At 47.2% G+C, this 22,171-nt stretch overlaps 10 protein-coding genes across 11 annotated transcripts; 7 read left to right on the top strand and 3 right to left on the bottom strand.

The window, feature by feature from the left end:
• The first annotated feature begins 22 nt into the window (after positions 1 to 22).
• LOC132257569 (serine protease Hayan-like) lies at positions 23 to 1,307 on the top strand. The gene has a single exon (XM_059754538.1). It carries the CDS (start codon positions 139 to 141, stop codon positions 1,210 to 1,212), a length of 1,074 nt encoding a protein of 357 aa, XP_059610521.1. The 5' UTR covers positions 23 to 138; the 3' UTR covers positions 1,213 to 1,307.
• Positions 1,308 to 1,489: 182 nt separating this feature from the next.
• Positions 1,490 to 4,016, top strand: LOC132257560 (serine protease snake-like). Of its 2 annotated transcripts, XM_059754528.1 has the most exons (5): positions 1,490 to 1,683; positions 1,781 to 2,088; positions 2,230 to 2,980; positions 3,040 to 3,833; positions 3,906 to 4,016. In XM_059754528.1, the coding sequence occupies exons 1-4, from the start codon at positions 1,629 to 1,631 to the stop codon at positions 3,204 to 3,206; spliced, it is 1,281 nt and encodes a 426-aa protein (XP_059610511.1). In that variant the 5' UTR covers positions 1,490 to 1,628; the 3' UTR covers positions 3,207 to 3,833; positions 3,906 to 4,016. The 2 variants fall into 2 exon arrangements, with proteins under 2 accessions (XP_059610511.1, XP_059610510.1); XM_059754527.1 differs by having other exon boundaries at positions 1,493 to 1,683; positions 1,781 to 2,980.
• Positions 4,017 to 4,699: 683 nt separating this feature from the next.
• LOC132257568 (palmitoyltransferase ZDHHC16) lies at positions 4,700 to 7,083 on the bottom strand. Its single transcript, XM_059754536.1, has 5 exons — positions 6,886 to 7,083; positions 6,667 to 6,814; positions 6,295 to 6,604; positions 5,226 to 5,437; positions 4,700 to 5,137 (listed from the first exon to the last, which is right to left on the bottom strand). Exons 1-5 carry the CDS (start codon positions 6,930 to 6,932, stop codon positions 4,700 to 4,702), a joined length of 1,155 nt encoding a protein of 384 aa, XP_059610519.1. The 5' UTR covers positions 6,933 to 7,083.
• Positions 5,639 to 6,268, top strand: LOC132257579 (uncharacterized). Its single transcript, XM_059754547.1, has 2 exons — positions 5,639 to 5,913; positions 5,975 to 6,268. Exons 1-2 carry the CDS (start codon positions 5,764 to 5,766, stop codon positions 6,164 to 6,166), a joined length of 342 nt encoding a protein of 113 aa, XP_059610530.1. The 5' UTR covers positions 5,639 to 5,763; the 3' UTR covers positions 6,167 to 6,268.
• A 62-nt stretch (positions 7,084 to 7,145) lies between the features above and the next one.
• On the top strand, positions 7,146 to 8,502 carry LOC132257567 (26S proteasome non-ATPase regulatory subunit 6). The gene has a single exon (XM_059754535.1). It carries the CDS (start codon positions 7,291 to 7,293, stop codon positions 8,458 to 8,460), a length of 1,170 nt encoding a protein of 389 aa, XP_059610518.1. The 5' UTR covers positions 7,146 to 7,290; the 3' UTR covers positions 8,461 to 8,502.
• On the bottom strand, positions 8,483 to 12,478 carry LOC132257540 (structural maintenance of chromosomes protein 1A). The gene is made up of 3 exons (XM_059754495.1): positions 12,319 to 12,478; positions 12,024 to 12,244; positions 8,483 to 11,966 (listed from the first exon to the last, which is right to left on the bottom strand). The coding sequence occupies exons 1-3, from the start codon at positions 12,428 to 12,430 to the stop codon at positions 8,619 to 8,621; spliced, it is 3,681 nt and encodes a 1,226-aa protein (XP_059610478.1). The 5' UTR covers positions 12,431 to 12,478; the 3' UTR covers positions 8,483 to 8,618.
• Positions 12,479 to 12,808: 330 nt separating this feature from the next.
• On the top strand, positions 12,809 to 14,096 carry LOC132257573 (probable serine hydrolase). The gene is made up of 2 exons (XM_059754542.1): positions 12,809 to 12,937; positions 12,991 to 14,096. The coding sequence occupies exons 1-2, from the start codon at positions 12,914 to 12,916 to the stop codon at positions 13,897 to 13,899; spliced, it is 933 nt and encodes a 310-aa protein (XP_059610525.1). The 5' UTR covers positions 12,809 to 12,913; the 3' UTR covers positions 13,900 to 14,096.
• Positions 14,097 to 14,190: 94 nt separating this feature from the next.
• Positions 14,191 to 15,242, top strand: LOC132257925 (serine hydrolase-like protein). The gene is made up of 2 exons (XM_059754993.1): positions 14,191 to 14,265; positions 14,325 to 15,242. Exons 1-2 carry the CDS (start codon positions 14,191 to 14,193, stop codon positions 15,240 to 15,242), a joined length of 993 nt encoding a protein of 330 aa, XP_059610976.1.
• A 207-nt stretch (positions 15,243 to 15,449) lies between these two features.
• LOC132257538 (bifunctional glutamate/proline--tRNA ligase) lies at positions 15,450 to 20,874 on the top strand. Its single transcript, XM_059754493.1, has 5 exons — positions 15,450 to 15,594; positions 15,751 to 16,867; positions 16,922 to 17,930; positions 18,065 to 20,574; positions 20,652 to 20,874. The coding sequence occupies exons 1-5, from the start codon at positions 15,552 to 15,554 to the stop codon at positions 20,812 to 20,814; spliced, it is 4,842 nt and encodes a 1,613-aa protein (XP_059610476.1). The 5' UTR covers positions 15,450 to 15,551; the 3' UTR covers positions 20,815 to 20,874.
• LOC132257564 (NAD-dependent protein deacetylase Sirt2) lies at positions 20,870 to 22,151 on the bottom strand. Its single transcript, XM_059754532.1, has 2 exons — positions 22,020 to 22,151; positions 20,870 to 21,960 (listed from the first exon to the last, which is right to left on the bottom strand). Exons 1-2 carry the CDS (start codon positions 22,132 to 22,134, stop codon positions 20,870 to 20,872), a joined length of 1,206 nt encoding a protein of 401 aa, XP_059610515.1. The 5' UTR covers positions 22,135 to 22,151.
• Between the last annotated feature and the right edge of the window lie 20 nt (positions 22,152 to 22,171).

Here is a 22,171-nt window from a genome sequence, read left to right on the forward strand (position 1 = left end):
CGTTCTTTGTCTGTAAGTTTACTTTGAATTGGTGATTGTGGGGTAATCTTCACGGCGCACTTCCGAGGTAGCCGCCTCAGAAAGTGGTTGCCAGTGATTGAGAGACAGTGCTGGAGACGGGACTTGACTCACAGCACGATGGCAGCTTGGGTCTGTCTAGTGATCGTGACTTGTTTTATCGGTATCGCTCAATCGCAATTCGATCCGGACGCGATCATCTTCCCTGACGATGACAATGAATTGGGCAGCAGCTGCATTCGTGACTCAGACGGCAAACTCGGAATTTGCTCCAAACTCCAGGATTGTCGCGGCATTCACAAATTCGGCATAGCAATATCAATTGATTTTTGCAATCGCAAAGATCAAACAGTGTGCTGTTCCCTGGAGCACCTCTACAATTCTGTCGACTCGAGATTCGGTGAGGAGGAGAACGAACACAAAGAGGATGATAAGATGAAAGATGACAAAGTGGAGAAAAAGGACAAGGATGATAAAGAAGATACTGAGGAAGAGAAATCAAGAGCTCGCGAAATTCACGCCACTCAGGCACTAATTGGAGAGCTTTTGGGTGACAAGCGGAGGATCAGGTGGAGATGTGGAGGATCATTGATTTCACCTCGACTCGTTCTCACCTCTGCTCACTGTATCTTCTCTGTTGACATTCCAACATACATTCGGATCACAACAAAAGACGTAGAGCGGCAGATAATTGAGCACACCGATGCGTCAATCGACAAAATATTCATCCACCCCGAATATCATCCGCTAAAGCTGTACTATGATATCGCCATTGTGCGTCTCAACAAGGCCATTCGGGGGTTCCAACCGGTCTCACTTCCAACCACAAACGACACTCTATTGCGAGACGATCTGCATGTGACAGGATGGCTAAATACTCCGAGAGATTCTGAGGAACACAAATTTGTCGATGACACCGTGAAACTTCTCCCGAGTGATAATTGTACATCTTTCTTCGACTTGGCAGAACTCGCTGATGGAATAGTTGATAATCAGTTTTGCGGTGTGATAGCAGACAATAGCTCACTAGTTCCTTGCTCCGGGGCTTTCCTCGGCCTCCTTGAGGCAGAATCTCATGTCGTCGTGGCCATTCCGTCATTTACAATCGGATGCAGCAATGATCGACCTTACGTTTTCACCAATATCGCCCACTTCATCCCATGGATCAAAGCATTGATTGATGATGACCTGTGAATTACTTTTTTTTTTAATCTATCTATATAATAAATTTTATAACCAGTGACTCATACTTTTGCGGGAACTCCTGCCATCATTGCGTGATGCTGTGAATAAAAATCCCGCGAATAAAAATTTCTCCATCGTGTTTAACATTCATTAGTCTGTGTGTGTGATGTCTCTATATGACAGGAATTTTCATTAGCACAGATAACAGAATGTTGGACTCGTGGGTATTTCTTAATTGTCCAGTCAGACAAGACAAATGCGCATTTATGTAAATACATGGGATTTTCTACAAAGCATTTTAAACTGGTTTGCGCGCGATCAGTCTCTGGCGAGGTATCGGCTTCTCTGGTGCACTGAGGGAAGTTCAGAAGCACTGCGGCTTTGCAAGTGTTCAGATCGCTCCTTAATAGACAGAGAGATAGAGAATGTTTCAGCGGTTGTTATTCCTCCTTCTGTGTCCCCTCACTTTCCAACAACAAGGTTATTTATTGTCTTAGTAACTTTCCACTGTGCTATTTTCCTACTTTCTCATAGCTCTACGTATATCGTGTCATTAATCATCTTCTTGGCGTTCCAGATAATATCTTCTTTCGCGATGAAGTCCAAGACATTGGAAGTCCCTGTAGAGCCCAATCGGGCCTCGGAACATGTGTCTTAAATCGCAATTGCCGTGATCCCTTCGGTGGATACTTCAGTACCAACAAGAAGTCCGCAATTTGCTTCTTCAAGGATCGCACAACTCCCATCGTGTGTTGTCCCAATAATCAAGTGGTGCAAGACGATGAACAGGGACTTCCATCGAGTACCTCTTGGGAAGACCTCTTCCCGCAAATTCCCAGCCTGAAGCCCACGAAAAGGCCTCCGTCCAGACCAGACAGAGTACCAGTAAGCATGCTTAACCCCAAGCCAATGTCCGATAAAGTTCCAAGACCACAAACCATGAGAATTTCTAATGCGCGAGTTCCAGCGCGACCGAGCTTTATTCCAGTCTCCAATATAAAACCATTCCCTCCAATCTCCCTACAGTCACCATCAAACAACCCATTTCCCGTAGTTTCGGAAGTTTCTGATGTTGTTCCTGCACCAGCGTCTTCGCAACAGTTGACGAGAATGAGTTCAATCAAGTGCCAGGAATACACTCATAATTACACTTCGGACAATTCTAGAACTCCTGAAGCATCTTTCTTCACTGCCGTCGTGGGAGGAATTCCTGCCTATGCCGGTGAATTTCCCCACATGGCAGCAATAGGAATGGAGGAAGGCAGTGCCATCAAATACTTCTGCGGAGGAAGTTTGATAAGTGACAGATATATCCTAACTGCTGCTCACTGTTTCACACGAAACCTGCCTAAGGAGATTTTATCCGTTCGCCTTGGTGAATTGGATCTCACCAAGGATGACGACGGTGCATCGCCACGTGATTACAAAGTTGAACAAGTGATAACTCACCCAGAGTACAAGGGATCTTCAGTCTACAACGATCTTACGTTGTTAAGATTAAGCGAAAAGGTGGAATTTAATCCCTTCATTCGACCAGCTTGCCTAGCTAAAGACCCAGGAAGTGCCGACGAGGGTGTCACGGCATACGGATGGGGTCACACTTCATTTGGCGGAGTGGAGTCACCTTTCCTCCAAAAGATCTCACTGTCTATTTACGAAACTTCTACGTGCGAGAAAACATATCTTCCCTCGCGAAGACTTGCAAAGGGACTGGACAGGACCCAAATTTGTGCCGGTGATCCTGCTGGATTCAGAGATACTTGCCAAGGAGATTCTGGTAAATATTTCCCATATATTGCTATAAATCAATATCATAATATCTCGCGGTATTCACAGGAGGACCGCTATCAACAATGGAGTATGTCGAAGACATCGATACCAACATGTTCCACATTCTCGGTATCACTTCCTTTGGACAAGGATGCGGAGGAGAAATTCCTGCTATATACACACGAGTGTTTTCCTATTTGGATTGGATTGAGGGGATCGTATGGAAATCTTAATTATGCTGAGAAAAAGAGACGATCTTCTATCCTGTCATCCAGTGATCATATGTTGATGAACCGAATGCAACTGATATTATTTATAAATATTGATTAATCCCATTAGATTGTAGCAATTTTAAGAGATAAAGGACTACTAATTGTAAAAATATATACCAGAAATTGATATTCAATATAATTACCTCATGAAATGCACCCAATGTTATTATTATGATGTAAATGCAAAGCTTTCCATTTGCATTCTTTACATGCGTACCTTCAGCATACCAGAAACACTTATCGGAAGCTTTCCAGACACATTTCCACTTATCACCTCTCTTTTTCATCTGGTTTCTGTACATTATGACTTTTAAATTACATGCTTTATATCATATCAAAAAACCACCAAATTTTATTAGCGTCCATATTATATAAAGTTTAACGATTCCTAGAATCATCACAACAGATCAATAGTTTAAAAACAAGATTGCCTACATATATGCTTGAGAAATAAATTATAAACGTGCTCGCATACACAGAGAAGTATTAGCAAATGATCGAGTCTTACTTTGTCGTCAGCTTAGTTGGAAATGATGTCTCACACAATCCTGATCATCTTACTGCAATTGGCGCTACTAACCGCAGAAGGTAATTATATTTTTTTTCCTATTCTATGATAATGAGAAAACTCATTGTTCTGTGTCCAATACTTTATTACAGATAAAATTATCTTTCGCGATGATTCACCCGACTTTGGCACTGCCTGTGAAACATCTCATGGCTCCGGTGTGTGCGCAAGGCTGCAGGATTGTCTCAATCCAATCAGAGCCATTATTGTCAATCAGAAGCCCTCGACATGCTTTTTCCACAAGCGCAACGTGCCCGTTTTTTGCTGCACTGGCGTAACGCGAAAATTACCAAATTTCAACAATCAATTTGAATACTCGTTCATTGACAATGTAAAAGCTAATCAATAAAAGATTTTATGCAAGATCAATGCGAATGCCATGTTGTGATTGTTATAGCGACAACTTTCTGCGCGCTAGTGTGAAACATCCAATTAAAATGCCATAAACTTTATACTGAAAAGATAAACGCGTCCCGCTCGAAAAGCACAACGCGTAGAAAAATGTATTTCAATACACTTTCCAGACACCGTGGCAAGCACCAATCAAGAAGTGAATGAAGAAAAGCTATTTACAGCTTTGGCATGCACATTATATACATGGAATGAAATGAGACCAATTTACGTCATAGCCAAAAGCGAAATCCAAAGAACTTGAAATTCAAAAGACCTTCTATTTGGCTGTTTTAACTTTTATTCTCGCTCTCGCACTTCATATCGAAGACCAAAAAGAAAAAAAAAATGCTGCAACAAGTCCACTAAAAGTCAAAAGCAAAAAATGTCGTCACGGTATTTTTTTGGAACGGAACAGCTTAACTAATAAAAAAAAAATAACCACTAAATTATCACGAGTAGAATGACTTAGGTTTCAGCGAATGTTCTTAGATGCCTACGGCCAATCGTCTTCAGGACTGAGCAATTGACTCTCACTGGACACGGTGTGCCAGGTAAGACCAGTGCCTTGAGGCCTGTGCGTGGATGGCAGGAGAACGTGTCGCCACCAAGATCTGCCACGCACGAGCCCCAGAAAGAGCCTCCAGTTCTTCTTCTTACCGAAATTATACGGATTTATGTACGTCTTGCCGAGAGCCGCGAGTCTCTTCGTCTCCGCTCTATTGATGTACGCCTCAATGCTCGTCTCACCACGACCGATGAGCTTTGAGTGCCAAATACTGAGTGATCCTAGTGCAAAGAAAGCCGCAACATTGATCATTGCCATGAAAATTATTGCCCGATGTTTGGCAGCATTGTTGGCCAACTCATGAGGAACAGGAAGATCGTGGTGCACTGGCATTACTCCGTCTTCGCCATACTCATTCATCTCCGTCTACCAAAGACACATACATATGACCGGGCATTAAGTGCCGAGCCTCTTTTTTTCCACAATATCAAGTAACTCAAAAAGTGGTACTCACAATTGGTAGAGCATGTCCGGAAATGTTAAAGCGAACTGGATGCCCTTCGAGCGGCTCCGTCTCCAGCCAGCCCTCACCGTCGCCCAGTATCAGCGAATTGTAGCCAATGCCCATGCCGAAGACGATTATGAAGAGTGATCCCACCGCCGTGAACACCATGTAGAGGAAGAAGTATCGATGATTGCCGAATCCCACACAATTGTTCAGCCACGCTGCAATTTGAGAGAAGGTGAGTGTCTTGTGAGATTTTTGAAAGTCATCAGCTGATGTTCAGCCACAAGCCACTGGAAACTGGTCAACACTTTATTCACCAAGGTGGTTTACAATTTACACGCCTAACATCCCGTCACCCTCTTTGTGGCGTGAACTAGAATCGCGTCACAAGAGCCGGGAAGATACTGTGTGTCCCCACCCAATTGCCCCAGAAAAAGTACACCGCCCGGGTGATATAAAAGACATGCTCAGCACGGTGAAAATTATCATTCCTCCGTTGCACTTCAGCTGAACACTCAGTACAACCCCAAACCAACCCTCCAACATGAAGGTCTTCGCTCTGATTGCTGCCCTCTTCGTGGCTACCGTGGCTGGATCTGGTCTCATCGAGAACAGGCTCATCCACAGTGAGAGATTCGGACACGCTCTCTTCAGGGAGGGTGGAGCTCTGGCCGCCCCCATCTACCGCAACGACGTAAGTTTCACCCAACATCCCTCTCTGGGATCGTTTCTCACAACTCTCCCTCTTTCCGCAGCTCATCCACCCCATCACCTACAACAACTACGACGGCATCTACCACCCATACGCCTACGATGGCACCTACCACCACGCCCCTCTGGACGCCTACAACTACCGCACCTACACGGGCCCCTATGACTTCCGCAGCGAGGCCATCACCGCCGATCTGCGCTACAACCTCCCATACGGATACGCCCGCCACTTCTAATTTATCGCATTCCGATCCATTTCCGTGCGCTGAGTGCCATTTTGGGTGAATAAATGTTGTAAATTAATAACTTAAAAAGCCTGTTTTTCAACATCCGCATTCAATTGGGCCGGTGGAATTGTACTCACGACAGTGGTGATCCATGGCGAGAATGCATCGATTGCAGACGGAACAGTGATGGGTTCTCGGTGGTTTTGGCGCTATGCACTTCTTGCAGATGCTCACCGCCTCCACAATCAGTTCACCCTCCGGCGGGTAGCCCGGAGGGGTGACCACAGCCATGTAGTAGTGAAAGACCACATTCAAGAGCAGCCAATTGCCGACAATCACCAGAATCACAGTCATCTCCTGGCTCTTGGCCCACCAGTAAGGCAGACCGATCCAGTAAGATATAAAGACTACGGCGGATGTTAGGCAAGCGACAGCAATAACAAAGAACTGCAAGGAAAAGAGAGGCTTCAGCTTAAGAGAGCAAATCAGCAAGAGAACAGGTGTCTTACCGGTCCGAGGAGATGAGTGAAATTGTCGACGAACCAGAAGATTGGCTCCATACACACATCGGACACATAACTCTGATTCAGGTGATGATTGTACATGAGCGACTTAATACACATAATCGTGTAGTCATATTTAAAACGAATATTTTCGCTGTAGTGAGAGAATAAGTGATGAAAAGATCAAATGTAAACAATAGGGGCCAATGGCCTCCGGATACTCACTACAGTCTTCCTGGAATTTCACGTAATCGCCACCTTATTCGTCCCATTTCTCACACTTTGGGGTTTATTTGTACCGTGGCATTGGTGGAGAGAAGAAATGAGTGAGGATTTATAGGAGAAAAGGTGATTTTTGGGGAAGAAATCCTCCCAAGAAAACACGACAAAAACGTGATAAATGGGGTTATGTTTACCACATTTCCCCTCCATGTCATTGGATTCGATGTTTTCCTTCCCCTCCAAATGAATCTCGCTTGCATGCCAGTCACGTCATGACGTGCGGTTTTACTGTTTTGGAAAGGTCGTGTCCAACCTCACATTTTTAGAGAAAGACCCTCACAAATTGAGTGAAAAATCCCCTAAAACAGTGATCTCCTTGAGTAATAGTTGTCTGTATCGTGAGTCAAGATGCCCGCGGAAAACTTGGAAGAGCAGGGATTGGAGAAGAATCCCAATTTGGAGCTGGCGCAGTTCAAGTTTCTGTTGAGCCTTCCGGAGCATCGGAGCGACAAGGAGCTGCAGGGGAAGCTGATGAGCGCCATCCGTACAGACAACATGGCCCCATTCTATGAGGAGGTGTGCAAGGATCTGAGCTGGCCCATCGATCAGGCCCTCCTGGCGAAGATGAAGGAGACGAATGAGAAAAAGCTGGAGGAGCTGAATGCAGTGATTGAGGACGCCGAGAAGAATCTGGGCGAGATGGAGGTGCGCGAGGCGAATCTGAAGAAGTCAGAGTTCCTCTGTCGCATCGGTGACAAAGAGGGTGCCGTGAGTGCCTTCAGGAAGACGTACGATAAGACCGTTTCTCTGGGGCATCGGCTGGACATTGTGTTCCATAACATCCGCCTGGGGCTCTTCTACTTGGATCACGATCTCATCACGCGCAACATTGAGAAGGCCAAGACATTGATTGAGGAGGGAGGCGATTGGGATCGTCGCAATCGCCTGAAGGTTTATCAGGGCGTCTATTGCATCGCCGTGAGGGACTTCAAATCCGCGGCCACGTTCTTCCTGGACACCGTGAGCACCTTCACATCGTACGAGCTGATGGACTATCCCACATTTGTCCGCTACACCGTCTACGTGGCGATGATCAGTCTCCCGCGCAACGAGCTGAGGGACAAGGTGGTGAAGGGATCTGAGATCCAGGAAGTCCTGCACTCGCTCTCCGACGTGAAAGCCTACCTCACGTCGCTCTACAACTGCCAGTACGCGGAGTTCTTCCTCAACCTGGCCAAAGTGGAGGCATTCCTCCGCAATGATTATCTCGTGAATCCTCACTATCGCTTCTACGTGCGCGAGATGAGGATCCTGGCGTACACGCAGCTCCTGGAGTCCTATCGCTCCCTCACGCTGCAGTACATGGCCCAGGCCTTCGGCGTCTCCATTGAGTACATCGACACCGAGCTGTCGCGCTTCATCGCGGCGGGGCGACTGCATTGCAAGGTGGATCGCGTGGGTGGCATTGTGGAGACCAATCGGCCGGACAGCAAGAACTGGCAGTATCAGGCCACGATCAAGCAGGGGGATCTCCTCCTGAACAGAGTGCAGAAGCTGAGCAGGGTCATCAATATTTAATTGCTTGTCTGTCGCTGAATATCTAATAAATTTTCTAATCTACGCAAGAGTTTTTATTTCAATACTTCAAGGACTTCATTTGTTTTCCAAAATCATTTACGAGTTAATCATGAGAATAGCAAAAACTACTGGATTTCATATCCAAGGAATTATACAAATTAATTGTCGCGAACTTCGAAAGACCTCAGGTCAAAGGAGAAGACGCGAGAGATGAGACAATCACCGGCATCTGGGCAAATTCCAATCAGGATGTCGGCGTGCGAATAGAATTCTTCCTTCAGCGAAATGACGATTGTCTGGAGATTCTGCGTTTTGTCACGAATATAAGACGCCACCTTGCTGATGTTGGTGTTGTCAAGCGCCGCGTCGATCTCGTCGAGCACGAAGAAGGGCGCCGGCTGGTAGCTGTGGATCGCGAAGAGGAGCGCCAGAGCGGCGACTGTCTTCTCACCACCACTCAAGTTCGCCATGGGCTGGAATCTCTTGCCCGGCGCCACGCAGTTGTAGTTAATGCCGCCCAGGAAGGGCTCCTCGGGATTGTCCGGACCCAAGTACGCCTGGGCAGCCTCATTGCGCGCCAGCGACTTGTAAATCCCATCAATGGCCTCGGAGATGTGATTGAAGCAGTTCGTGAATCTGTTGCAGCGCTCATTCTTCACCTTCTCAAAGTTCGTTTTGGCCTTCTTTGTCTTCTTCCTGGCATTCTCGAACTCCTCATTGGTCGACGCCACCTTCTCAGACACCAGATCCAGTTTCTGCATGGCCTTCAAGTTGGGCGTCTGGATGCTCTCTAGGATATCCTGCTTCGTCTGCAACTCCTTCAGCAACTCATCGTGCTTCTTCTTCACTCCGTCCGCATTTCTGGCATCCCTTAAATCTCGCCTCAGCTTCCCATAGTCAATCTGCAGGGCATTCTCACGAGCATAAATGGCTGTGGTGTTGGTCCCGGACGCCGACGCACTATCCCCATCCTGGCCCGGCTGCACGATGTCATTCATGTTCCCATTCAACATGGGAATGACAATATCATCCATCTTGCACTGAATCAGCGTGCTATGTCGCTCGTTCTTCTTCGTCTCAATCTTCGCCTCAATGCCACTCAACTGGGTGCCGAGAGTGTGCAACTCCTTGGCCAGTTGAGCTACATCACGACGCGCCTTGGCCGTCTCCGACTCCATCTGATCCACTTGGCTCTTCTTCGCCTGCTTCTCCTGCTTCAGCTGCTCAATGTGCTGCTTGTCTGTCTCAATCTCCGATCTGTACCGCAACTCCGCCTGCTGGAACGTCTCCAGTGCATCCTCCTCATCCTGTACCGTCCTCTCCCAGCGCTGCACATTCTTCTTCGTGTCCTTGCTGCGCTCAAAGTCCAGATGTGTCATTATCTTGTCGATTTGCTGCTCGAAATCCGCCATCTTCTTCGCCCTCTCCTGCTGCATCACCAGCTCGCGCTCCTCATACTGCCGGATATTGGCCACACCGATACGTCGGCAGAAGTTCGCGTACACCCTGTCCTCCACCGAGTTCATGTTCATCTTGATGTCCTGAATGCGCTCCTCACGAGTCTGCATCCGATGATCAATGGCCGCAATCTTGGGCCCAATCGCCGCCAATTCAGCCTCTAGACTCCCCAACTGTTTGTCATACTCCTCCATGGACTTGTTGCTGGCCTCAAGATCATTCTTGCTGTACTTCAGACGATTCTCCAAGCCCTTGATTTGACTCTCAACTGTCGTCAATTCGCCCTGTTTGCGAGACTTCTTCAGCAACTCCTTCATCTCTTCGTTCAGCTTCTCCTTCTGCGCTTTCAGCTGCGCCATGTGCTTGTCATCCCATCTCTTCGCCTTCCTCGCCAGATCGTGACTGCCACCGGAGATGATGCCACTCTTCTGATAGAACGTGCCATCGAGAGCAAGGGCGTCATAGCGACTCCTGTCCATCTCATACGCCACCTTCATGGCATCCTCCGGAGTTTCACACACCAAAGCATTGTTTGTGGCAAACAGAACGGCTCTTTCAATCTGTGGAGGCTCAAACTTCAGAACATCATACACTAACTTCACATTGCGTGGCTCAGCAATGTTCCTGAGACGCTCCTTCAGTGGCTTCGCCTGCAGATAATCCAGTGGCAGGAAGGTTTCCACCTCAAGCATCTGCTCCTTCAGAATCTGAATGCATCGTCGAGCCGTCTTCTCGGTGTCCACAATAATCGCCTCCATATACTTTCCCAGCACCTTTGTGATCGCCACATTGTAGCGCTTGTGGATCGGCTGACACATGTTGATCATGCGATCGTATACACCAGGGACTTCCTTCTTGAACAGCTCCACCACCTCCTCCTTCTTCCTTCGGCGCGCATCCTCGTGCTTATCCACCTTGGCATCGCCCAGTTGATCACGCACATCCTCCAACTCACGATGAAGCTCCGTGATGCGATCCTTGGACGAGCCAACATCCGACTTCAGCTCCTGCTTGATGCGATTCTGCTCCTGCAGAGCCATCTCGCTCGACTGTATGTGATCCAGCAGCTTCATCTTGCGCTTTATCACTTCCTCCTTCTCCAGTGTGAACTTGTTGATCTGCTCCTCTATGTTGCTCCTCTTGTTTATCTCGCTATCCTTCAAATCCTGATCCGACTTTTGCTCACGATTCACCGAATCCAGCTTGGACAGGAATTTTGCCGCTGTGGCGTCTGCTTCTTGCTTCAGCCTGTCATATTCCTGCACCTGATTTGACTCCAAGCTCGTGTTGATTCCTCGCCGACGAGATTCACCCGCCATCTCGTCCTCATAGTGGCCCTTCTTCTTCTCAATAGCCGCCAACTCAGATTCCAGCTTCTCAATGTCAGCCTGGTGAGCCTGATCGGCTTTGTTCGCCTGATCGAGTGTCTTCTTGGCGGAATCCAATTTGTTCTGCGTGTGCGCCACCTTTTCCTTCGCCTTGATGAACACGGGGTGCTTCTTGGACATATTCGTCTCCACATCTCGAATGTCCTGATCCAACTTGGCCAGCTCTCGACTAATCCTGCCAGCCTCCTTCTTCTTGTCCTTCAGTACATCGTCCGCCTGCTCCTTTCGCTGCTCCGCACCCTGAATCTCCTGTTGCTTCGCCTCCATCTCCACATTCAGCGAGTCAATGTCCTTCTCACAGTGATGCAACTTGAACAGATTGTACACCACCTGCAAGTCAGCGTATTCATCCTTGATCCTGGCATATCTGTCCGCTTCGAGCTTCTCCAGTTTCGCCTCCTTCCGCTCAGCCGCAATGCCCTTCTTCTTCTGGTACGTGTACTGCGTCTCCTCCTCGGCCATCTGCATCTCACGCTTCAAGCGATTGTAGTCCTCCTTCAGGGCGCCAGAAGAGCTGATCTCTTCGAACAACGTCGTTCGCTCTTTTGCATTCTTCATAGCAATGCTTTCCACGGCGCCCTGGAAGACTAGGAAGTTGCGCGCCTTCACATTTATCCCTAGTTTCTCCAGTTCATTGGTGTATTTTCCCGAATTAACGCTCTGAAATGCAAGAAACCCGTAAAAAATACTGACAATTCATCAAATAGACTTTCTTACCGTTCCATTGAGTTTGTACTCTGAAGATGAGCCCACCACAGATCTCTGGAAGTCGATTTTAGACCTGTCCGGAAGGATGAATTTCGCCGTCACTGAGCAAGTGTTCGCCACGGGCCTTCCAATGGCGGCGCCGTGAATCAAGTCGCTGAGACGCTTCACCCGGAGAACGCTGGTCTTCTCACCCATCACGAAACTGATGGCATCCATGAAGTTGGATTTGCCTGGGAGATCAAATATCACCGGTTAATCACAGCATTCCTGTATTCATGGGTGGAATTTTGCGCGGAAAACATACCCGAACCATTTGGACCGATGACAGCTGTGAATTCCTTCAGAGGCCCAATACACACGTTCCCCTTGTAGGACTTGAAATTGTCCATCTCAATGAACTCCAGGAACGCACTCATTTTGTCAATTTTCAATTTCCTCCCAGTTTAGATGAGTTTTGCGCGGTTTTTCACAAACTTTTCTTCAGACGCGTTTCCAAAACAGACGCCATCACGGATTTTTCGTTAATCTGTCGGCCAAGTCGATCAGTTTGACATTCTATGTTTTTTCCCCGCCAATTTTGACGTGCACTTTCACAACACAGGGTGGCTCATTTTAATGGTTGATGAGAAATAGGAATTCGGCTGATAAGAAGGATTCTGATAAGAGACCTATAAACTATTCTAATTACAGAATAGAAATAATACAAATATTTATAATCGTAAACGTCGTTAATAATACATCTACACTCAAAGAATGGTTGTTCTGTACTATTTTGCTAAAGTTGAACACTCCGAATCAGTTTGATAGAAGCACGCTTGATATTTGGTACAAGAGATAAGTCTATTGAGAGTTTCAATGACGTGCAGTATTTCCAGGAGTGCGTGACAAAATTCAAGACGATGAATGACGAAGATAAGAAACCTGTAAGTTGAATTCTAACATACAGGATTATCCGCTAAGCAAAAACTTCTTGCAGGATTTCACAGAGGTGAAAATTAAAGTTCCGTGGGGGCATGTTGCTGGAAAATGGTGGGGCCCATCTGATGTGCGCCCCATTCTTCTCATTCATGGATGGCTGGACAATGCTGGAACTTTTGACACTCTGATTCCGCTTCTGCCAAAGGATCACGTGAGCTACTTGGCGATTGATCTGCCCGGACATGGACTGTCTTCGCACATTCCGGAGGGAATGACGTACAGTCACTACGACTACGTTTGGCTCATTCATCGCATCCGGAAGATTTATGAATGGGACAAGATCTCCCTGATTGGCCATTCCCTTGGTGGTGTGGTTACCTTCTTATACACTGGAATATTTTCTAAATACGTTGACATGCTCATCACATTGGACGGCATGAAGCCTTACACTTCTGCGGAATTGATCACCAATGTGCTGAAAAATGGAATTGCCCGGAATACAACTGAGGTTATCAATCATCTCTCGCCAAAATCCCAGCCGGCGTACAGCAAACACGAGCTCACGGAGAGGATGCAGGCGAGCTCATATAATTCCCTGGAGCCCAAGGACTGCGAGTATTTGTTTATTCGCGGAATCAAGAAGAGTCCTGTTCATCCTGACAAATACTTCCTGAGGAGCGACGCTAGAGTCAAAGTAATCCACATGATATCGTTTTCTGAGGAAAATAGCCTTGATATTGCGCGGGAAGTTAGATGTCCTGTCTTGCGGATCACTGCAGATATCAAGAGGAAAAATTCACAGAGTTCAGCGGACGAATTGATAGAGGCACTGAAGAAGAACAACAAGCAAGTTGAACATTGCGTAGTTTCTGGAAAGCATCATGTTCATTTATCGCAACCAGACAAAATTTCAGGCATAATTACTGACTTTATCCTGAAATATCGCTCACCAAAGAGCAAAATTTAATTTTTCATCGGTTCTAGAGAATTTGGAAACAGTTCTCTTATTTTTAAAAGTTTTTGTTGTTGAATGTTTTTTTGGTGGCTGAAATTCTGGTGATGATGATAAAAGTATTCTTAGAAGATTGCAGAGTGCAAAAATGTTGTAGAAAAATTGTACAGTTTTTATAATAAAGAAAATGAACTTGTGTTTTGCTCATTATATTTCATTCTTGTTCTTCTACAAATGACATATTTTAGGAGACTATTTAATTTACGTTCGCGTAAAATGTTTTTCTGCATTTTATAGTGACGTAGAATGAGACTTGATATAAATTACGAGAAAGTTTGCCTCGCGACTCAGTCTCAACCAAGATTTCAAATCATTTCAATGGTGAATATTTCAATATGGTTTACAATTTTTTAGTTTACTGAAGTGTTTTTTGCTTACAGGACTTCACAGAAGTGAAAATCTCATTTCCTTGGGGACATGTTGCTGGAAAATGGTGGGGCCCAGCTGATGTGCGCCCCATTCTTCTCATTCACGGATGGCTGGACAATGCTGGAAGTTTTGACACGCTGATTCCACTCCTGCCAAAGGATCACGTGAGCTACTTGGCGATTGATCTGCCCGGACATGGATTGTCTTCACACATTCCGGAGGGAATGGTGTACAAGTGCATTGATTACGTGCAGTTAATCCATCGCATCCAGAAAATTTATGAATGGGACAAGGTCTCCCTTATTTGTCACTCTCTTGGTGGTGAAATCGGATTCTTGTATTCTGGAATTTTTCCCGATTGCGTGGATATGCTTGTGGCTTTTGATGTGCTTAAACCTATGACATCTCCGGATCTGATAAATTTCATGCTCGAAGCTAGCATTCAAAGACTCACATCTGAGACAACTCGTCATCTCTTCCCGGAGTCTCAGGCAACATACGAAAGAGAAGAAATTATTAAGAAAATGCAAGCTAGCACATTTGGTTCTCTGACACCTGATGATTGTGAGCATATTTTAGTTCGAGGAGTTCGGAGGAGTTCTGTCCATCCTGATCGATACTACTTTTTAGCCGATAACAGGCTCAAACTCTATCATCCGATATCATTTACAACGGAGAACGCTCACCAAGTTGCGAGACATATCAAGTCTCCTGTCTTGCTCATAGGTGTGGAACCGAAATCAGAAAAAATCTTCGCCAGCATGAGAGATGATGATAATGACGTGGAGATGATGATAAAGGAAAATCCGAAAATAGTGCTTAAAGTTGTGCCAGGAAAGCATCATGTTCACTTATCTCATCCTGAGAGGGTTTCTGAGATGGTTTCTGAATTCATAATGACACATCGTGCATCAAAATGTAAAATGTAGTGAAAATAAACTTCTCAAGGCGAATTTTCAAGTCTGCACTTAAGCAATTTAGACATTAATAAAACTGAAAGCGTTATTAGCAAAAACGTATTTTTATTTCTCCAATGTATCCGTTACATGATATTTCAAACGATTAATTTGACGAAGATTTCCGCGCCCAAATATCTTGACGATACATTGTCGATCAGTGTCGAAAACTTTCTCTTGTTTTGAGAATACTCCGGGTGCCACACGCACAAATTTTCACTGCCGCATTTTTCACTCAAATCAAGTGAAAACAGGAGTGATTTGTGAATTAGTACGTGCAAAATGTCTCTGAAATTGGTTTGCAACAAGAATAATCCGCCCATTGGTAAGGATGAGCTGTATTTTTGTCATTTTCTTCAGCCTCCATTTTGGGGGTTAGGAAATCGGCAAATCCTTCTATGGAATTTTGCGAAATTAAATGGAAAATTATGAAATTCAACAATTTCACAACTCCCCTGTACTTATTTCATCACCTTGCCAGGCGCCCTTGCTGCCGGAGAGTACGCGAAGAATGTGCAGAAGATCGAGGTGGAGTGGAAGTCGGACTCTCAGGATGGTGGAAATGCTGGAAAGAATGAGTTGCTGAGGAAAGTGGCTCGAAGCTCCCCAGCCGTGGGTCTCTATGATGAGAATGACCCGCTCACGGCAACCCAGATTGATCACTGGCTGTCCTTCAGCTTGACTTTTGGCATGAATCCATCCGTGAAGATGGATTATCTGAACAAATGCCTGGCTCCTCTCACGTACCTGGTCAGCAATCGCCTGACAATTGCAGATTTGGCGGTGTTCAACGCCATTTACGATCAGCAGGACAGAGTGAAGGCGACCGGCATGCCTCAGAACGTCCAGCGATGGTATGACTTGATACACTCTCAGGAGTGTGTTCAGTCTGTTGTGGCGACACTGCCCCAGAAGGAGAGCAGTACTGCTGTGAGTCAGGAGAAGTTTGGCGACCGCAAACAGGAGGGAAGGTTTGTTGAGCTGCCAGGAGCTGAGATGGGAAAGGTGGTAGTGCGATTCCCGCCGGAAGCTTCAGGATATCTGCACATTGGCCACGCCAAGGCGGCACTGCTCAATCAGTACTATCAGGAGGCGTTCCAGGGGAAGCTCATAATGCGATTTGATGACACGAATCCCGCCAAGGAGAACGTTCACTTCGAGCAGGTCATCTTGGAAGATCTGAAGATGCTGCAAATCAAGCCCGACATGTTCACTCACACCTCGCAATACTTTGATCTGATGCTGGAATACTGTGAGAAACTGCTGAAGGATGAGAAAGCTTATGTGGATGACACTGATCCTGAACAGATGAAGAAGGAGCGCGAGCAGAGGACAAAGTCGGCGAACTGGAGCAATTCAGTGGAGAAGAACTTGTCGCTGTGGCAAGAGATGATCAATGGAAGTGCTCTTGGGCAGAAGTGTTGCGTTCGGGCGAAGATTGACATGAACTCTCCGAATGGGTGCTTGCGAGATCCCACAATATACCGCTGCAAGAATGAACCACATCCTCGAACAGGGACTCAATACAAAGTCTACCCGACGTATGACTTTGCCTGCCCAATCGTCGATGCCATCGAAGGTGTTACTCACACACTCAGGTAAATATGATAATTAGAATGGAGCGAATAGAAGCTAATCATCCTTTTCTGCAGGACAACGGAGTATCATGACCGTGACGATCAGTTCTACTGGTTTATTGAGGCTCTTGGGCTGCGCCGGCCGGTCATCTGGGAGTATAGTAGGCTAAACATGACCAGCACAGTGCTGTCTAAGCGCAAATTGACGTGGTTCGTGGACGAGGGAATCGTAGATGGATGGGATGATCCTCGATTCCCAACTGTGAGAGGCATTCTTCGCCGAGGAATGACCGTTGAGGGTCTCAAGCAATTCATCATCGCCCAGGGTTCGAGTAAATCCGTTGTGTTCATGGAGTGGGACAAGATCTGGGCGTTCAACAAGAAGGTCATCGAGCCCATTGCTCCGCGGTACACAGCTCTGGAGAAGGGCAAATCCGTGGTGGTGAATGTTGAGGGTGCTAAGAAGGATGTAGTGGAAGTGCCAGCACATCCCAAGAATGAAAGTGTGGGAATGAAGAAGGTGGACTTGGGTCCAAAGATTCTCATTGACTATGACGATGCTGAGACCCTGAAAGAGGGTGAAAATGCCACGTTCATCAACTGGGGAAATCTCCTCATCAACAAGATCAACAGGACAAATGGGAAGGTGACATCAATCGATGCGACTCTCAATTTGGACAATAAGGACTATAAGAAGACCATCAAGTTGACGTGGTTGGCGCAACTCCCAGACTCTGACTATCCGCCAACGTTTTGTGTCTTCTTTGAGCATATCATCAGCAAGCCGAATCTGGGCAAAGATGAGGACTTCAAGACGTACGTGAATAGAAAGACACGAACGGAGATGGAGATGCTTGGCGATCCGGAGCTGAAGAAGCTGAAGAAGGGTGATATTATACAGCTGCAGAGGAGAGGATTCTTCCGTGTCGACGTGGCGTATCAGCCCAAGAGTGAGTACACGAATGTGGAGACGCCGGTGATTCTCTTTGCCATTCCCGATGGTCACACGAAGGAGATGCCAACAAGTGGTGTGTCCAAGAAGCCAGAAGAGTCATCGAAGAAGCAGACTGCGAGCGTCGACAATGTAAGTGTGATGATCAATCTCTGTCAATGAATGTGGTGAAAGTGAATTGTTCGCGAACTACAAATGCCACATGTTCAGTTTCACGTCAGTTCAGATCATGTGTACTTTTATTGAGAGTGTTATTTGCTTTATAGGTCAAAGTGGATGCTTCTGAGCTCAATGGTAAGATCACTGAGCAGGGCAACAAAGTGCGCGAACTGAAGGCGTCGAAGGCACCAAAAGCGGACATCGATGCGGCAGTGACACTCTTACTGGATCTCAAGAAACAGTACAAGAGTGCAACTGGACAGGAGTGGAAGCCTGGTAGTGCTCCTGTGGCTCCTCAGCAATCTTCAGGCGGTGCTTCAGGAGCTGAGTTGAATGAGAAGATTATCCAGCAAGGCGACAGTGTGAGAAATCTGAAAGCCAATAAGGCTAGTAAGGCAGATGTTGAGGCTGCAGTGAAGATTCTGCTGGATCTCAAGACACAATACAAGAGTGCGACTGGTCAGGAGTGGAAACCGGGTTGTGTGCCACCAGCAACAACATCCAGTGCTACTCCATCGGGAAGTGATCTCAATGAGAAGATTGTCTCGCAGGGAAATATTGTGAGGAATCTGAAAAGTCAGAAGGCTCCGAAGGCCGAAGTGGAAGAAGCTGTTAAGCTTTTGCTGAGTCTGAAAGCTGATTACAAGACAGCAACTGGAAGTGAGTGGAAGCCTCAGACAACTCAAACGGCGGAGAAAGTTGTGACGGAGGCTCCAAAGAGTGAGAAGAAGATGTTGAATCCCAGTGAGATTAACCAGGAGATCGTTAAGCAGGGTGATCTGGTGAGGAAGCTGAAGGGTGACAAAGCCAGCAAGGCTCAGATTGAGGCTGAAGTGAAGACTCTATTGTCACTGAAGGCGGATTACAAGAGTGCCACGGGTCAGGAGTGGAAGCCAGGCTGTGTGGCTCCTGAGACACCTGCGCAGGAGAAGAGCGACTCAGGAGACAGCGCCAAGGATGAATTGACTGCCAAAATAACTGCTCAAGGAGATGTTGTGAGGAATCTTAAGTCTTCAAAGGCAGCGAAAAATGAGATTGACGATGCCGTGAAGACTCTTCTTGACCTCAAAGCGGAGTACAAGAAAGTCACTGGGACGGACTTTCCAACAGCACAGCGCGGTGGAGCAGGAGGAGGAGGAGGTGGAGGAAGAGCTGGTACTCCGGACAAGAAAAAGCCTCAGGAGAAGCCTCAAGAGAAGCCTAAGAAGCAGTCAAAGGAGTCAACTCCTACGCCTGAAGACTCATCGTCGGGCATGAAGAAAGTCACTCGTTTGGGTCTGGAGGCGAAGAAGGAGGAAAATCTAGCAGATTGGTATTCTCAGGTGATCACGAAGGGTGAATTGATTGAGTACTATGATGTGTCTGGATGCTACATCCTCAGGCACTGGTCATTTGCCGTGTGGAAGGTCATAAAGACGTGGTTTGACGCGGAAATCACGAAAATGGGAGTGAAGGAGTGCTACTTTCCCATCTTCGTGTCACGCTCTGTGTTGGAGAAGGAGAAGACACACATTGCGGACTTTGCCCCCGAGGTGGCTTGGGTCACGAAGTCAGGAGACTCGGATTTGGCAGAGCCCATTGCCGTTCGTCCCACATCGGAGACGGTGATGTATCCGGCGTACGCCAAGTGGATTCAATCTCATCGGGATTTGCCGTTGCGACTCAATCAGTGGAATAATGTGGTGAGATGGGAGTTTAAGCATCCGCAGCCCTTCCTGCGCACCCGTGAATTCCTGTGGCAAGAGGGACACACGGCATTTATGCTGGCCGAGGAGGCGCACGCTGAAGTTTACCAGATTCTCGATTTGTACGCTCAAGTGTACACAGATTTGCTGGCAATCCCTGTGGTGAAGGGCAGGAAGACGGAGAAGGAAAAGTTTGCCGGTGGAGACTTCACGACCACCGTTGAGGCTTTCATCTCGGCCAGTGGCAGAGCCATTCAGGGCGCCACGAGTCATCATCTGGGTCAGAACTTCTCCAAGATGTTTGACATTGTCTATGAGGATCCTGAGACGAAGGAGAAGCGATTTGTCTACCAGAACTCATGGGGAATCACCACGAGGACGATTGGAGTGATGATTATGGTGCACGCGGACAACCAGGGATTGGTTCTTCCTCCTCGAGTTGCCTGCATTCAGGTCATTATCGTGCCGTGCGGCGTGACGGCCAGCATGAAGGAGCAGGAGAGGAATCAACTGCTAGACAGCTGTAAAGTCATGGAGGAGGAGCTGAAGAATGCCGGCGTGAGAGTTGAGGGTGACTACCGTGACAACTACTCGCCAGGATGGAAGTTCAACCACTGGGAGTTGAAGGGAGTGCCGATAAGGCTTGAGTTGGGTCCCAAGGATTTCAAGATGAAACAAGTGGTGTTCGTGCGCCGAGACACTGGCCAGAAGATCCAAGCGAACAGAGCCAATCTGGTCAACAATGTCAAGACATTACTAGAGACGATTCACGAGTCGATGCTTGCCAAGGCGACTAAGGATCTCAATGATCACAAGAAGCTGACGAGAGATTGGGCGGAGTTTGTCAAGCTGCTGGACGCCAAGAACATCATCCTCTCACCGTTCTGTGGCATTACTGAGTGCGAGGATAAAATCAAGGCGGACAGTCAGAGGTGAGTGTGTGTGTGTGTGTATATTTCAAGGATAAAATTAGCACTTTGTTAATTAATCTATTTTGTCTGGTTTATAGGGAGAACGCTGAATTTGTTGAACCCGGTGCCCCGTCCATGGGTGCCAAGACGCTTTGCATCCCATTTGAGCAGCCCGAGAAGCTGAATGACTCGGACAAGTGCATTCATCCCGAGTGCACAAGAAAGCCAGTGGCTTTCACGCTCTTCGGCAGAAGCTACTAAATTCTGATTTCTCGATGTCACTAGACTCTGAGGCTACGAAATAAAGCCGAGTGAATTAAATCTTGCTCTTCTCAACTTCTCCGTCAATCCGTTCGTGCTCCTTCTTCACCAGGGCGCGCAATTCATCGCCGAAGCCCAGCTTGTCGGCGATCAGCTGCACTCCCTCATCACAGTCACCCAGCCAGGCCACGTCCCGACGACTCTCCGGCATGCCGAACTCCATTCGACCGGCGCCACGCGAAAACAGACTCCAGATGGAGTCTTTATTCCCCACGAGCTCCCGATTGACCAGCAAGCGGACGCAGCTGTCGCTGGCGCGGTCTGGAAGAGAGGCGAAGGGCTGCACTTCCAGCGATGTTCCCATGATTATAAGAAGATCGCAGTCCTTGAAGTCTTTAGCGGGAAGCTGGTGGAAAGACTCTGGGAGGTTCTCGCCAAAGAACACAATGTCTGGCTTCACCACACCATTGCACTCCGTGCAGGTGGGAACTCTATCGGCGAAGATCTCCTCCTTCATCCACTCCATCGAGAAGGCCTTGTGGCAGCCCAGACAGTGGTTCGTGTAGAACGTCCCGTGAGCTTCCACCATCTTCTCGCCGGGAACGCCAGCAATCCTCTCCAGGGTGTCAATGTTCTGCGTGTAGTGTCGCTTGAGCCAGCCCTTGTCGTGCAGCAGCTTCACGAAGTAGTGACAGGGAGTGGGCTTGAAGGTGCCCGGATAGAGCTCCTTGGCGAGCGTGAAGAAGGGCTGCGGATTGTCAATGAAGTAGTCCAGTTCGAAAATTGCCGTGGGATACGGCAAATTGTACTTCTGGAGGTTGCTATAGAGTCCAGTGTCTGGGGATCGGAAGTCGGGTATTCCTGCAGAGGTGGAAATTCCAGCTCCCACCATTGTTACGATGTTCTTGAAGCCCTTCTCCTTCCAATGGTCCATGAGTCCGTCGAAATCCACCTTGTCCAGCACCTTTGGCGGCCTCCTGGCATCTGTATCGTCATCATCCTTCAGATTTCCAGAGAAGAGATTCAACTTCTCTGCCAAGTAGTTCCGGATAGCCTCCACATCGTTCATCAGCTCTGATGATCTGGAAGTTGATGGTTTTTCTTCTGCTTTCTCTTCCTTCGAGACTTTTTCATTATCGGGGTTTTCTGATAAAGGGATTACATTTTGAAGTGTTACAGATGTGAAAAATACTCCGCAAACTCACCTTTTCGCTCAGACATGGCTGAATATGTAAATATATTCACAAATTGACGACTTTTAAGTGCATTTAGAATGCTTTCTGAATGCAATCGATTCACTCTGCAAAACAACACTGACATTTGCGTTCACGGGACAATTCGACTGAGATGTCTAACT

This window comes from Phlebotomus argentipes, unplaced genomic scaffold (genome assembly GCF_947086385.1).
Source record: "Phlebotomus argentipes unplaced genomic scaffold, Phlebotomus argentipes genome assembly scaffold_4, whole genome shotgun sequence".
In the NCBI taxonomy this organism is placed as follows: Eukaryota; Metazoa; Arthropoda; class Insecta; order Diptera; family Psychodidae; genus Phlebotomus; species Phlebotomus argentipes.

Coding starts and splice junctions, on each gene's coding strand:
- LOC132257569 (XM_059754538.1), top strand. CDS start 139: ATGGCAGCTTGGGTCTGTCTAGTGATCGTGACTTGTTTTATCGGTATC.
- LOC132257560 (XM_059754527.1), top strand. CDS start 1,629: ATGTTTCAGCGGTTGTTATTCCTCCTTCTGTGTCCCCTCACTTTCCAA. Junction 1,684..1,780: donor CCTCACTTTCCAACAACAAG/GTTATTTATTGT, acceptor TTGGCGTTCCAG/ATAATATCTTCTTTCGCGAT. Junction 2,981..3,039: donor TACTTGCCAAGGAGATTCTG/GTAAATATTTCC, acceptor CGGTATTCACAG/GAGGACCGCTATCAACAATG.
- LOC132257579 (XM_059754547.1), top strand. CDS start 5,764: ATGAAGGTCTTCGCTCTGATTGCTGCCCTCTTCGTGGCTACCGTGGCT. Junction 5,914..5,974: donor CCCCCATCTACCGCAACGAC/GTAAGTTTCACC, acceptor CTCTTTCCGCAG/CTCATCCACCCCATCACCTA.
- LOC132257568 (XM_059754536.1), bottom strand. CDS start 6,932: ATGGGACGAATAAGGTGGCGATTACGTGAAATTCCAGGAAGACTGTA. Junction 6,605..6,666: donor TCACTCATCTCCTCGGACCG/GTAAGACACCTG, acceptor TTTTCCTTGCAG/TTCTTTGTTATTGCTGTCGC. Junction 5,138..5,225: donor CCGGACATGCTCTACCAATT/GTGAGTACCACT, acceptor TGTCTTTGGTAG/ACGGAGATGAATGAGTATGG.
- LOC132257567 (XM_059754535.1), top strand. CDS start 7,291: ATGCCCGCGGAAAACTTGGAAGAGCAGGGATTGGAGAAGAATCCCAAT.
- LOC132257540 (XM_059754495.1), bottom strand. CDS start 12,430: ATGAGTGCGTTCCTGGAGTTCATTGAGATGGACAATTTCAAGTCCTAC. Junction 12,245..12,318: donor CATCGGTCCAAATGGTTCGG/GTATGTTTTCCG, acceptor TTGATCTCCCAG/GCAAATCCAACTTCATGGAT. Junction 11,967..12,023: donor AGTACAAACTCAATGGAACG/GTAAGAAAGTCT, acceptor CTTGCATTTCAG/AGCGTTAATTCGGGAAAATA.
- LOC132257573 (XM_059754542.1), top strand. CDS start 12,914: ATGAATGACGAAGATAAGAAACCT. Junction 12,938..12,990: donor ATGACGAAGATAAGAAACCT/GTAAGTTGAATT, acceptor AACTTCTTGCAG/GATTTCACAGAGGTGAAAAT.
- LOC132257925 (XM_059754993.1), top strand. CDS start 14,191: ATGAGACTTGATATAAATTACGAGAAAGTTTGCCTCGCGACTCAGTCT. Junction 14,266..14,324: donor GATTTCAAATCATTTCAATG/GTGAATATTTCA, acceptor TTTTGCTTACAG/GACTTCACAGAAGTGAAAAT.
- LOC132257538 (XM_059754493.1), top strand. CDS start 15,552: ATGTCTCTGAAATTGGTTTGCAACAAGAATAATCCGCCCATTG. Junction 17,931..18,064: donor AGACTGCGAGCGTCGACAAT/GTAAGTGTGATG, acceptor TTTGCTTTATAG/GTCAAAGTGGATGCTTCTGA. Junction 20,575..20,651: donor ATCAAGGCGGACAGTCAGAG/GTGAGTGTGTGT, acceptor TCTGGTTTATAG/GGAGAACGCTGAATTTGTTG.
- LOC132257564 (XM_059754532.1), bottom strand. CDS start 22,134: ATGTCAGTGTTGTTTTGCAGAGTGAATCGATTGCATTCAGAAAGCATT. Junction 21,961..22,019: donor AGCCATGTCTGAGCGAAAAG/GTGAGTTTGCGG, acceptor TCCCTTTATCAG/AAAACCCCGATAATGAAAAA.